Source organism: Haliotis rufescens, unplaced genomic scaffold (assembly GCF_023055435.1).
Source record: "Haliotis rufescens isolate VD_foot unplaced genomic scaffold, xgHalRufe1.0.p SCAF_11, whole genome shotgun sequence".
Classification (NCBI taxonomy): Eukaryota; Metazoa; Mollusca; class Gastropoda; order Lepetellida; family Haliotidae; genus Haliotis; species Haliotis rufescens.
The window spans coordinates 22,517,622-22,531,008 of NW_025963791.1; the positions used below are offsets into that span (position 1 = coordinate 22,517,622).

General features: G+C 37.5%; 1 protein-coding gene across 1 annotated transcript in view; it reads left to right on the forward strand.

Annotated features, from left to right (window-relative positions):
- The first annotated feature begins 12,684 nt into the window (after positions 1 to 12,684).
- The window catches only part of LOC124132818 (extracellular serine/threonine protein kinase FAM20C-like), a 50,500-nt gene continuing 49,797 nt past the window's right edge, over positions 12,685 to 13,387 (forward strand). The window contains exon 1 of the mRNA XM_048392885.1: positions 12,685 to 13,306. Coding sequence (XP_048248842.1) covers positions 12,750 to 13,306 — 557 coding nt within the window. The 5' untranslated portion in view covers positions 12,685 to 12,749. The remainder of the gene's footprint in view (positions 13,307 to 13,387) is intronic.

Genomic DNA, 13,387 nt, shown 5'->3' on the forward strand with positions numbered 1-13,387 from the left:
TTTCATGTAAAGATTAAGTTATTCTAAGCAAATTAAAGATACATATATCCAGATATTGTGCATATCTTTAAGTTGCGTAGAAATACTTATTCTTTACATGGAAACTGCCATCTTGATGTATTATAATGTATTGTATATTGACAGCTTGTGATCAGTTGTTACCAGATGGCTCCAGCTGGGGAAGCAGACGACACTTTCCAACAATGGGGAACAGGGTAAAATTATGAGCAGGCTGGTTATCATCGAGCAGACGACTCACCACTCTAAGATGTATTGAAAACAAACACACTTAATTCTCAACCTTATCTAATGTTAATTCAACAATTTATCATATACTTAGCAGTGGGATATTCTGTTAATAATCTCTCATAATTCTATTGAATGGTTCTGTACATTCTATCAATGTTTATTTGTACAAAGCTGTTTTATGTATGTACAGAAGTGAGACATTAATAAATTATTGTCTGTCTGTCTACAATGTATACCGTACAATTAAACCGATTACACACAGGAGCTTCACTTTGAGCTCCTTGTTTTCTTTAAATACCGCGATCTGAGACACTATAAAGTGGTATTTAGGTAGACATAATACTTGTCTATAGATGTAAACACATTTGATGTTACATCTGTGATGTTTAAGTTGATTTTGACAGCCCGGGCCAAGTCGGACCCAACACTAGCCAAACACTTCTGATAGAGACTATGTTGAGAATGTAGAGGGAAAAGGGCTTCACTTTGAGCACCTTGTTTTCTTTAAATCCGCGATCTGAGACACTATAAAGTGGCATATAGGTAGATAAAATACTAATCTATAGGTGTGAATCCATTTCATGTTACATCTGTGAGGTTTAAGTTGATTTTGACAGCCCAGGCCAACTCGGACCGAACACTTGTGTGACTGTTGAGAGTATAGGGAGAAGAGATCTACTTTAACCAAAGCGTCTGCTTAAAATACGATGAACAGTGACATTATTAAGTAGTATTTACTTAGATATAGTACGTTCCTATAAATATAAACGCTACGCTGACAGATGGAAATTTGTATCACGATAGCTTGAAGTATTTGATTTAAACAGTATTTTATTCCCATTAGTGTTCAGATTTTACATTACATAGTATTACAAAATGGAAAAAGGACTAGCAAACAGGCCAAAAAGGCCTATATTAATGCTTCTCCTATTATTGTACATTATACATGTAGATTGTAATGAAGTCTTTAGAGCAGACATTAATGAGTGACACAACATGAAATAAAATGGAAAGCAAGATATCAAATGCATTTTATATTCTTAAGTTGACACATGACTTACGTAAAGCGGTTTGTTTCAATGATGTAATTGTGAACTGAGGAAGATGAATCTTCATTGCCGTGGAGTATAGTATGTATGCTGAGCTGGTTAACAAAAAAGTATTTATCAATTCTTAACTTGGCATAGCGTGGACAAGATAGAAAAAAGTGGAAAGCATCTTCTCTATTGAAGTATTTGATACGTTTCAAATCTTATTTCGTTTAACGATTGATCTTTTACATGTTACCTAGATCAGCGACGCTTTCACACAACTCCACTTTCTGGTTTTCAAGTGATTTACTCCGAATTACTTAATTTTGTTGCGCGTTTTTGGTTGGTGATTGTTAAGTAGTGTCATGTGTGTCTGTTGCATCAATAATATGAAGGTGTCATGTGTGTATGTTGCATCAATAATATGTAGGTATGATCGCCGATAATGAAGTAATTAGCCAATAACACTTTGGCCTGTCTTGGCCCGGCCCGAGGGCATTGCCTAAAGGTCGGGCCAAGAAAAGTCGGGCCGGGCCGGGCCAGCGGGTAATACTAAAAATGGATTGCAGAAATATAAAACGAAACGTGCATATCTAGGCAGATCTCAATTGTCCAGAAAAGTATAGTTTTGCTCATTTAATTTAGTTTGAATCAAAATGCATCTTCAGCAATGTAATAAACTGAAAATTATAACTTCATAACGAGAGTCCATACCGAAAAGTCAGTGTCTTGACTGTGTCTTTTCTTTGATGAGAAGGTTTCTCACCGACCTTAGCGTGTAGGGGTGTGATGTCCTGGGCAGGAAATGACAGTGTTTTGACTACTCTTCTTTATTAATTAACGTGTTTGGCATCCCTAATTAACCTTTACTAATTCATGTTAATCCAACACAGGATGTTTTCTGCAAGTGGATATTCGCGAATGTCATAGGGTTACAGGCCGGCAAAGCCACATTTCAAAATAGATAGCCCAAATTGATGTGGCTCTCGCGGCAATGGTTATGGTTGCGTGATTGTATAAGGTGGCTCTCGCGGCTTTGCTGTCAAAACATGCTTTGTGATTCTAACAGGTTACCGTATATAACAAAACAAGTCTTGTTTTCTCATTTTTTATTCAACAAGGATAACATATTCATCAAAACTTTACAAGAACACCACGCTTAGTAATTTAAATTTTGGACACTTATTTAAAGGTATCTCTAAAGAACACCACGCTTAGTAATTTAAATGTGAGACACTCATATAAAGGTATCGGTAATCGGATTAATGAATTACCCGCTAGAATAGGTGAAATGCACTCAGCTGAAAATGTGGCTCTCCCGGCTAGACACCTGTCATAGGGCTGACACGACACGACACGTGTTAATAACTGTCAAAGCGTTTCTAAAATGACAACACATACTTTACATCTATAGATTAGTATTATATCTCCCTATATAACACTTTAGTGTATCTATATCTAAACTCAAATAGCCAAATCAAAAAAGTACTCAGGAAACCACTAACCAAACAAAAAATTCTCCATCCATCAAAAAGAATCGACAGAGTAATCACTAAACTCCAAACAGGTCTCACCAACCTAAATAACCACCTAAAAGAAATTAAAAAACACACTACAGGTAACTGCCCACACTGCAAACAACTAGAAACCCCAGAACACGTACTCATCAACTGCACACACTACCTAACACATCGAACAGCATTACAAACCACCCTCAATCTAAACAAGGCTCTCACTCTAGAAGCAATACTAAACCCACAAAATAAACTAGAAAACTTCAAGGCCTTAGGCGTATTCTTAATCAAAACGGAACTAATAAAACGCTTTAAAAACAAAATAATCTACCAAATCAAAATCACATAAACAAACAAATAAAAATCCACCATACCCAGCTCCCTTAGTTCTCCTCCCCAACCCCATGGGCATCTAGTCCAAATCTCAAAATTCCCAAATTCTATATAAGCAACCCCTAAAGCCCCCTCTTGGGTTGCACACACCACTTTCGCCCCTTTCGGAAACACATTAATGGCCTGGCCGGGCCCGTGTGCGAAATACGCATCAGTCGGAAAGCGCACGATAAATCTCCAAAGTATGTAAGTTTAGTGTCTCATATTGCGGTAGAAAAACACGGTGCTAAAAGTGAAGCCCATTAACCTCTACATTATCAACATAGTCTCTATCAGAAGTGTGGCTTCCGACTTGGTCCGGGCTGTCAAAATCTTCTATAAACACACAGATCTATCTTCAAATGTGTTTACATCTATAGATTAGTGTTATATCTACCTATATACCACTTTAAAATGTCACAGATCGCAGTATTTAAAGAAAACAAGGCGCTCAAAGTGAAGCATTTTTACTGTATTTTCTTAAGAAAATCTATGTTAGAAGTGTTCGGTCCGACTTGGCCCGGGCGGTCAAAATCAACTTTAAACACACATATGTATCTTCAAATGTGTTTACATCTGTAGATTAGTATTTAATCTACCTATATACCACTTTATAATGTCACGGTACATCGTATTTAAAAAAAACAAGGGGCTCAAAGTGAAGCATTTTGACTGTATTTTCTTAAGAAAATCCAAGTCAGAAGTGTTCGGTCCGACTTGGCCCGGGCGGTCAAAATCAACTTAAACCTCACAGATGTACCATTAAAGGGGCACTGATCTAACGCAATTCCCCGGGACTGGTTGTTGCCTTTGTTATTGTTTTTTCCCAGTGAGTACCCGGATGTATAGCAGAAATCTAGACTAGTTCGCGACCTCTGCTGCGCCTTTCGAAAGCGCATTTGTCACTTTTATGGATACCGGTAGTAATAAGGGCGTATGGTCACATTGATCAACAAAATGAAATACAGTTTTCGAGATAATAAGGAAATGTAGGTATCTTTGGGGGTAGCATCGGTAATGGTGATGAAGTTTTGATAAGTCACTTCCTTGGTAATTTTGCGATTTTCGTTTACACTATTTTTACTTGCAACACGAAGTAAATATTTCACCTAAGCATTGCTTTTTTATAGTGTGTATATTCCTTTACTGTCAAAATGTGTAACATATTTATTAAACGTCTAAATATTTTACAAAGTGACTGAAAAACATTTCGTTGAAAAGTACATTTCTATGATGTTTGGCTTCTAATCCTACATAATAATCTGTTGTGATGTTTGTAGGCCCTTTTGATCGTCTTAATCAATCTGGACAGATTTCTTAGTCAAAATGGCTGAAATATTTACACATTTTATAAATTGCCTGAGGGAATCAAATTTTACAAATTGACGGTAATATATACACGCTTACAAAGGAAAAGACCTGTGAAAACAACGTCTATCGCGCATTGAAGAATTTCCCAACCAAGACGTAGAGAAACAAGAACGAATCGGTTCAAATGAAGGAAAACAAAATGCAAATACCATAATTACAACCCACCAAATTTATGTGTATAAATTTTAGGCAGCTTCCTTGTTCGAGGAATGTATCCGTGAATATTGTTTCAGGTGTTTCACATAGGTGTCAAGTCTGAAGGGTCGGCTGAGAAAGCCCACGTGACAACTATTTTCATAACGTCCACGGTTCCATTGAGTGATAGATAACAATGATCAATCAATCAACGTATTATCAGTTAACCCTTTGAACAAATTATGTTGTTTTTACATCGGCACTTCACGCCATGGTGTGAGTGTATTCCCTTTGTTTTAGTAAAACTAGACATGTAAGCACTCACTTTTGACATATCCACTGTGCAAGATAACAGTGATTAATCAATCAACGTATTTTCTGTTAATCCTTTGATGACCAGGAACGATCCGTTGATTTACAAAAAAAAGTAAATGAACTGATCATTCATCTCTTGCTGGGCTGCCACGTGTATATTACATAACACACATTTCACCTCACTTCAAACCTGGATTTAGATTGAATTATTACCCCAGACACAATAAATGCCAAATGGGAACCTTTGTCAGGTAATCTAAGTGGTGCTACCACTAATTGTACCTGTAATAAATTCATTAACTGAGCATCAAGGGAATGACGACAAATACACAAGTGTAGGGTTAGACGAGAAAACGTGGATGACAACAAGGGAGTAGTAATCGTATTATCGACGCAATCCAAAACCCGAAAATGCTTTCACTGCATGGATACTTTTTTTAGTATTAAACTATAACCATCTGGGGTATTACCAAATTACGACATCCGATGAGCTCCGCCGTTTTTTTGTCTCTTTGTTTAGGCTGAAGAAATTAATTAACATGCGCCCTTTGTCGAAATCTTTATAGATCACAGTTAACCAATCAGTGTTTATGCAAAAATGCGTAAAACAAATATTGCTTCCAGCCTCCAAGTTCATTTAGCTGTCCTTGCAGACGGTAGCCCAGTCTCTGGTCACGCTCAGTTGCGTTGCGTATCATCCGGGTACTCACGGGGAAAAAAACAATAACAAAGGCAACAACCAGTCCGGGGAATTGCGTTAGATCAGTGCCCCTTTAAATGTGTTTACAACTTCAGCATGGTATTAAACCTACCTATATACTACTTTATAGTGTTACAGATCGCTGTACTTAAAGAAAATAAGGGGCTCAAAGTGAAGCCCTTTTCCCTCTACATTCTCAACATAGTCTCTATCAGAAGTGTTTGGCTTGTGTTGGGTCCGACTTGGCCCGGGCGGTCAAAATCAACTTTAAACACACAGATGTATCATCAAATGGATTCACATCTATAGATTAGTATTATATCTACATAAATACCACTTTATAGTGTCTCAGGTCGCTGTGCTTAAAGAAAACAAGGGGCTCAAAGTGAAGCCCTTTTCCCTCTACATTCTCAACATAGTCTCTATCAGAAGTGTTTGGCTTGTGTTGGGTCCGACTTGGCCCGGGCGGTCAAAATCAACTTTAAACACACAGATGTATCTTCACATGTGTTTACATCTATAGATTAGTATTAAATCTACCTATATACCACTTAATAATGTCACGGTACATCGTATTTAAAGAAACAAGGGGCTCAAAGTCAAGCATTTTTACTGTAAGAAAATCAAGTCCGGGCGGTCAAAATCAACTTTAAACACACTGATGTATCATCAAATGGATTCACATCTATAGATTAGTATCATATCTACATAAATACCACTTTATAGTGTCTCAGGTCGCTGTGCTTAAAGAAAACAAGGGGCTCAAAGTGAAGCCCTTTTCCCTCTACATTCTCAACATAGTCTCTATCAGAAGTGTTTGGCTTGTGTTGGGTCCGACTTGGCCCGGGCGGTCAAAATCAACTTTAAACACACAGATGTATCTTCACATGTGTTTACATCTATAGATTAGTATTAAATCTACCTATATACCACTTAATAATGTCACGGTACATCGTATTTAAAGAAACAAGGGGCTCAAAGTCAAGCATTTTTACTGTATTTTTACTGTAAGAAAATCTATGTTAGAAGTGTTCGGTCCGACTTGGGCGGGGCTGTCAAAATCAACTTAAACCTCACAGATGTATCATCAAATATCTCATCGATCTGTTCGAGTCAGAGGAATGTTTATGATCAAATCAACGCCAGATGTTTCTACTGGATCAAATATCAATATGCGTCTCCTCAATTTATAAGACACTATGAAATAATAATGGTATTGATGATAGGCTCCATTCCAACCGTCATATCTGAGTTTGAAGTATTATTCATTATGTCACCTGTAATAATGTTCTTAATGTTTTCCTAGGATTCAGCAAATCAAATTTTACAACTTCACAGCACCATTTCCGGATTATCTTGGCACTTAATCTATACACCTTTATAGTCCGTATATTTAGTTTTTGATCTTTGATTCTTTTTTTTGGTATGAACTGATACTAATAACTGGTTTACGTTTTGCACATCAGTTAGTGACACCTTACAGTAATATATCACAATATACTCTCTATCAGTAGCAGCTTTGTTACCTGTCTTTCGGATGAGACCTAACACCGAGGTCCAAGACCGCTGTTAGCTCCAGAGCCTACATCCTATTTACGCTACTCTCGTCCTTTGATTACAGTGAGTTTCATGTAATTCTCTAATAATTGGAAGAAAGAAAGATTATTCACAAGTAGGAGAAATAAATCGTACCATAATTCGGGTGTAAAGGAGGGTCATGGGACAACGCACCACCACTTCCTTATGTTTGGAACTGTTCACTGACTACTTATAAAATAATAACATTCGATGAATAGCAATTTGATGTTAGTTTATGCTTATGATTTTCTGGAACATGCAAATTGTAATTAGTCCGATACCTTATTTTGTCCTGGGAGAACCGTATTAAATGGTACCCAAGTAAGAACTTTTCTTGTGGCTCTGGGGCTTGCAGTATTACACATTACTCCTTGTGCCTCCTCGTGGCCTGGCCTGGTACATATTCCGTCATGTACTTCGGGTCGAATAAAATGTGTGTATGATCCTTTGAAAAAACCCACGACGGAATAGGCAAAAGCAAGGGATTTTCCAACCAAACACATACCATGAAAAAAGGGCTTTACTTTAACGTGGTGTATAGGTAGATATAACACTAATCTATAGATGTAAACACATTTGATGATACATATGTGAGTTTAAAGTTGATTTTGACCGCCCGGGCCAAGTCGGAACGAACACTTCTGAAAGAGATTTTCTTAAGAAAATACAGTAAAAATGCTTCCTTTTTAGCATCTTGTTTTCTTTAAATACGATGTACCGTTACATTATAAAGTAGTATTTAGGTAGATTTAATACTAATCTATAGATTTAATACATTTGATGATACATCTGTGTGTTTAAAGTTGATTTTGACCGCCCGGGCCAAGTCGGAACGAACACTTCTGAAAGAGATTTTCTTAAGAAAATACAGTAAAAATGCTTCCTTTTTAGCATCTTGTTTTCTTTAAATACGATGTACCGTTACATTATAAAGTAGTATTTAGGTAGATTTAATACTAATCTATAGATTTAATACATTTGATGATACATCTGTGTGTTTAAAGTTGATTTTGACCGCCCGGGCCAAGTCGGACCCAACACAAGCCAAACACTTCTAATAGAGACTATGTTGAGAATGTAGAGGGGAAAGGGCTTCACTTTGAGCCCCTTGTTTTCTTTAAGTACAGCAATCTGTGACATTATTAAGTGGTATATAGGTAGATGAATTAATTAAACATGACAAATACAAAGCCCTGAGAGCTCACAGAGATCATGGGGAAGATTTTTCACTTTTTAGACACTTAAGATCAATGTTTAAAAATGCTTTTAGTAGAAAGAAAAACTAATTTCTTGAAGCACAGAGAGAAAAACTGATAGCTGCAAGAGACAACCCAAAGTTGTTCTGGAAACTGCTCAAGGATAGTAAACCATTTAATGCAGTCACTCAATCAATTAATACTGAGCAATGGACAAACCATTTTATGTCTCTTCTTTTTAGGCAGGATCTTGCACTTGATAGCAGTATGTACCATATCCCTGACAATAATGATCTAACAATTAACATTCCTATTCTAGCACAAGAAATATCAAGTCAAATAAACCAGCTTGGGAATAAGAAATCCCCTGGGCCTGATGGTATTGCTGCTGAATTTTTAAAGTCTTCAGAAAAACAAATTTCACCAATTTTAGCTATTACATTGAACAAAGTGGTAACTTTCCAGATGTGTGGGGGGAAAAGTATCAACTGTCCTCTGTTCAAGTCTGGTGATATGAATGATGCCAACAATTATAGAGGCATATCACTCATTGATACCATATGCAAAGTATTTACATCTATTCTTAATGCTAGACTACAGAGGTGGTGTAATGATAACAATATCATTGACGAATCTCAAGCTGGATTTAGACCCAACTATTCCACGACAGATCATATATTTTCACTACAGGCCATTATCCAAAAGTATGCATGTGAAAAGAAAGGAAGGTTCTACTGCTTATTTGTAGATTTCTCAAAAGCTTTTGATAATGTTGATCACAATATGTTGTTACAGAGTTTGGCTGATATTGGTGTCTGCGGAAAGTTTTTGTCTATTATCACATCAATGTACGATAAACTGTGTGCCTGTGTTAGAACACCTACTGGGTTATCCAAATACTTTAAGTGTAATATAGGTACCCGTCAAGGATGCATCCTCAGCCCTCAGATGTTTTTAATATTCATAAATAAACTTGTAAATTTTATGGAAAATTATGGAGGACAAACCGTCTTTATTACAAAAGACTGCCCAGCAATATATGCACTTATGTTTGCTGATGACGTGTCATCTATTGCTGATACACCTTTAAATTTACAAAAGAAGATCAATGCCTTGGAACATTTTTGCAATACCACAGGTATGAAGGTAAACTTGAAGAAAACTAAAGTTATGGTATTCAGAAATGGCGGACCCCTTAGACATTATGAAAAATGGAAATTTAATAGTGTATATATTGAAACCGTGTCGTTTTATAGATATTTGGGTATTGTGTTCACGCCCAAACTTGTTTGGACTAAGGCACTAAATACTCTTGCTGCACAGAGTAACAAGGCCATTATGACATTATATAGATATAAAAAAAAGGTTGGTAATATACCCTGTCAAGATTTATTTAAGATATTTGATGCTATGATTGTGCCTATTGTCTGTAACGGCGCAGAAATATGGGGCATCTCATATTGTGAAATTGTTGAAGATGTACAGAACAAAATGTGTAAATGGTTTCTAAATACAGGTAAAACAACAAACAATGCAATGGTTTTAGGAGAGTGCGGAAGAGCCCCTCTCCAACTTGTGTATACCACAAGGGCCATCAAGTATTGGTGCAGGCTACTGCGTTTGGACGATCGCAGACTGCCTCGCCAATGTTATTTAATGCTCAAATCACTGGACCATTCTGGTCGCACCACATGGGCTACTCACATTAAGAATATTTTGTTTAAATTAGGTTTTGGATATGTATGGTTAACACAAGATGTTGGCAATGTGAAGGTATTTATTCATCTTTTTAAGCAAAGATTATTTGATAACCTTCAACAATCATGGTGTAGTTCTATCAATAGTTTATCTGATACCTTTTATTATAAACATTTTAAATCCCTGTTAAATGTAGAAAAATATCTTACACTCCCCATACCAGTACATCTGAGAATATGTATGACTCGTTTCAGATGTAGCAAGTTTAAACTTGCAGTTGACTTGGGGAGATACACAAATGCCCCATACACTGAACGATTATGTAAATATTGTATAGAAAATGGTATATCTTTTATTGAAGATGAATTTCATGTTTTACTTGTATGTGAGCGTTATTCAGCCCTAAGAAATATGTGTCTTAAACAGTATATCAAGTTTCAAACTGTAACATCTTTTACTGAAATTATTTCATCAGAAAACTTTGACGTTGTATATAACACATGTTTATATCTATATAAAGTCCAACGGCTAAGAGAAACTTAAATCGACTACTTCCTTGGCATGCGTAGTTCATGCAATCAACCATTGTCTGTATTATTGGCCTATGGCCTTCTTACTGGATAAACTGTCTGTCTGTCTGTCTGTATAATACTATTCTATAGATGTAAACACATTTGAAGATACATCTGTGTGTTTAAAGTTGATTTTGACCGCCCGGGCCAAGTTGGACCAAACACATGCCAAACACTTCTGATAGAGACTATGTTGAGAAAGAAGACGGAAAAGGGCTTCACTTTGAGCCCCTTGTCTTCTTTATATACCGCGATCTGAGACATTATAAAGTGGTATTTAGGTAGCTATAATACTAATCTATAGACGTGAATCAATTTGATGATACATCTGTGAGGTTTAAGTTGATTTTGACAGCCCGGGCCAAGTCGGACCGAACACTTCTGAAAGAGATTTTCTTAAGAAAATACAGTAACAGTGCTTGACTTTAACGGCCAAGTTTTCTTTAAATGCGATATACTGGGACATTATATAGTGGTGTGCAGGTAGATATAACACTAAACTATAGATGTAAACACATTTAAAGATACATCTGTGTGATTAAGGTTGATTTTGACCGCCCGGGCCAAGTCGGACCCAACACATGCCAAACACTTATGATAGAGACTATGTTGAGAATGTAGAGGGAAAAGGGCTTCACTTTGAGCCCCTTGTTTTCTTTATATATGTACGATGTACTGTGACATTATAAATTGGTATATAGGTAGATATAACACTAATCTATAGATGTAAACTCATTTGAAGATACAGCTGTGTGTTTAAAGTTGATTTTGACCGGCCGGGCCAAGTCGGACCCAACACAAGCCAAACATTTCTGATAGAGACTATGTTGAGAATGTAGAAGAAAAAGGGCTTCACTTTGAGCACCTTGTTCTCTTTAAGTACAGCGACCTGAGACACTATAAAGTGGTATTAAGGTAGATATAACACTAATCTATAGATGTGAATCCATTTGATGATACATCTGTGAGGTTCAAGTTGATTTTGACCGCCCGGGCCAAGTCGGACCCAACACAAGCCAAACACTTCTGATAGAGACTATGTTGAGAATGTAGAAGAAAAAGGGCTTCACTTTGCGCACCTTGTTTTCTATAAATACTGCGATCTGTGACATTATAAAGTGGTATATAGGTAGATATAATACTAATCTATAGACGTGAATCCATTTGATGATACATATGTGAGTTTAAAGTTGATTTTGACAGCCCGGGCCAAGTCGGACCGAACACTTGTGTGACTGTTGAGAGTATAGGGAGAAGAGGTCTACTTTAACCAACGTGTCTGCTTTAAATACGACGAACAGCGACGTTATAAAAGTGGTATTTACTTAGATATAGTACTATCCTATAAATATAAACGCTAATTCGACAGATGGAAATTCGTATCACGATAGCTAGATGTATTTGATACGTGTCAAATCTTATTTCGTTTAACGATTGCTCTTTTACATGTTACCTAGATCACCGTCCCTAACACATAGCTCCAGTTTCTGGTTTTCAAGTGATTTACTCCGAATTTCTAAATTATGGTGCGCGTTTTTGTTTGGTGATTGTTTAGTAATGTCATGTGTGTATGTTGCATCAATAATATGTAGGTATGATCGCCGATAATGAAGTAATTAGCCAATAACACTTTGGCCCGTGTTGGCCCGACCCGGCCCGACTTTTAGGCAATGCTCTAACTGTGTAAACATTAACCATAGCTACTGACCTAGTAAGTCTTCAAACACGCTCTTTCATTTTTCGTTCACAGATCAACATCCAGAGAAGTTCTGGGAGCGCTGCGAGCCGAGCGGTTACCCTGATGAGAGAGAGAGAGAGCAAGCCACTGAGGCGAGCAGAGAAGCTCCACTCGAGTGACTCTGGTAGGTTGACCCTGAGCGGAGAATACGCCGTGCTTGTCAGTCCGGTGTGAAGTGTGGCGGTGTGAGGAGCTTAGCTGCACTCCACTGCCGGTGTGGAGTCGGTATAAAGACAGACGGAGAGAGCCATTCATCATGAGTTGATATGTGAAGCAAGCAATGCCTCGTTGTAGACGAAAACTTTCTGTTATAGTGTGTGTCATCTGTACATTTGTACTCTGTCTCAACACTTTGATTGTCCTGAGACTATCCAACACTGCCACCCTCGCGGAGGGGGGTGGGGGCAGTCATCCCCACCCCGTACAGGACTTCGGGGACTCGGCCGGTTTGGCCCACCTGCCTGCATGGCGGAAAAGACTAAACAAGAGCAACTATACCAGCGACACTAGTCCGGAGGGGGAGGGTGTTGGGGTGGGCGACCACGAACCCTATAGACTCAACTATATGCCCCAACAGAAGGCAAACGAGCGAGATCCAGAGAAACCTTTAAAACACGTGCAAGAAAACAACAATGTCAGTTCGAACCCAAGGACGTTCAAATCTAATTATTCCGACCAACAACTGGATAATTTTCTACATGTTCTGAATAGAATAAACAACGAAAGCTTCCCCTTTTCTACACACGATGAAGTCCCATTATTTAAGTTTTTGCGGATGTACCGGAAAAGCTCGACGAGGAAAGGATTTGGTCTACCTGTTTACAAGAATTACAAGGGGTAAGTGAATGAGAAATCTCAATATCCTTTTGTTATTTGAAGCTCGTGTATATGTCATATGTCCATGTAAAGTAACTATAG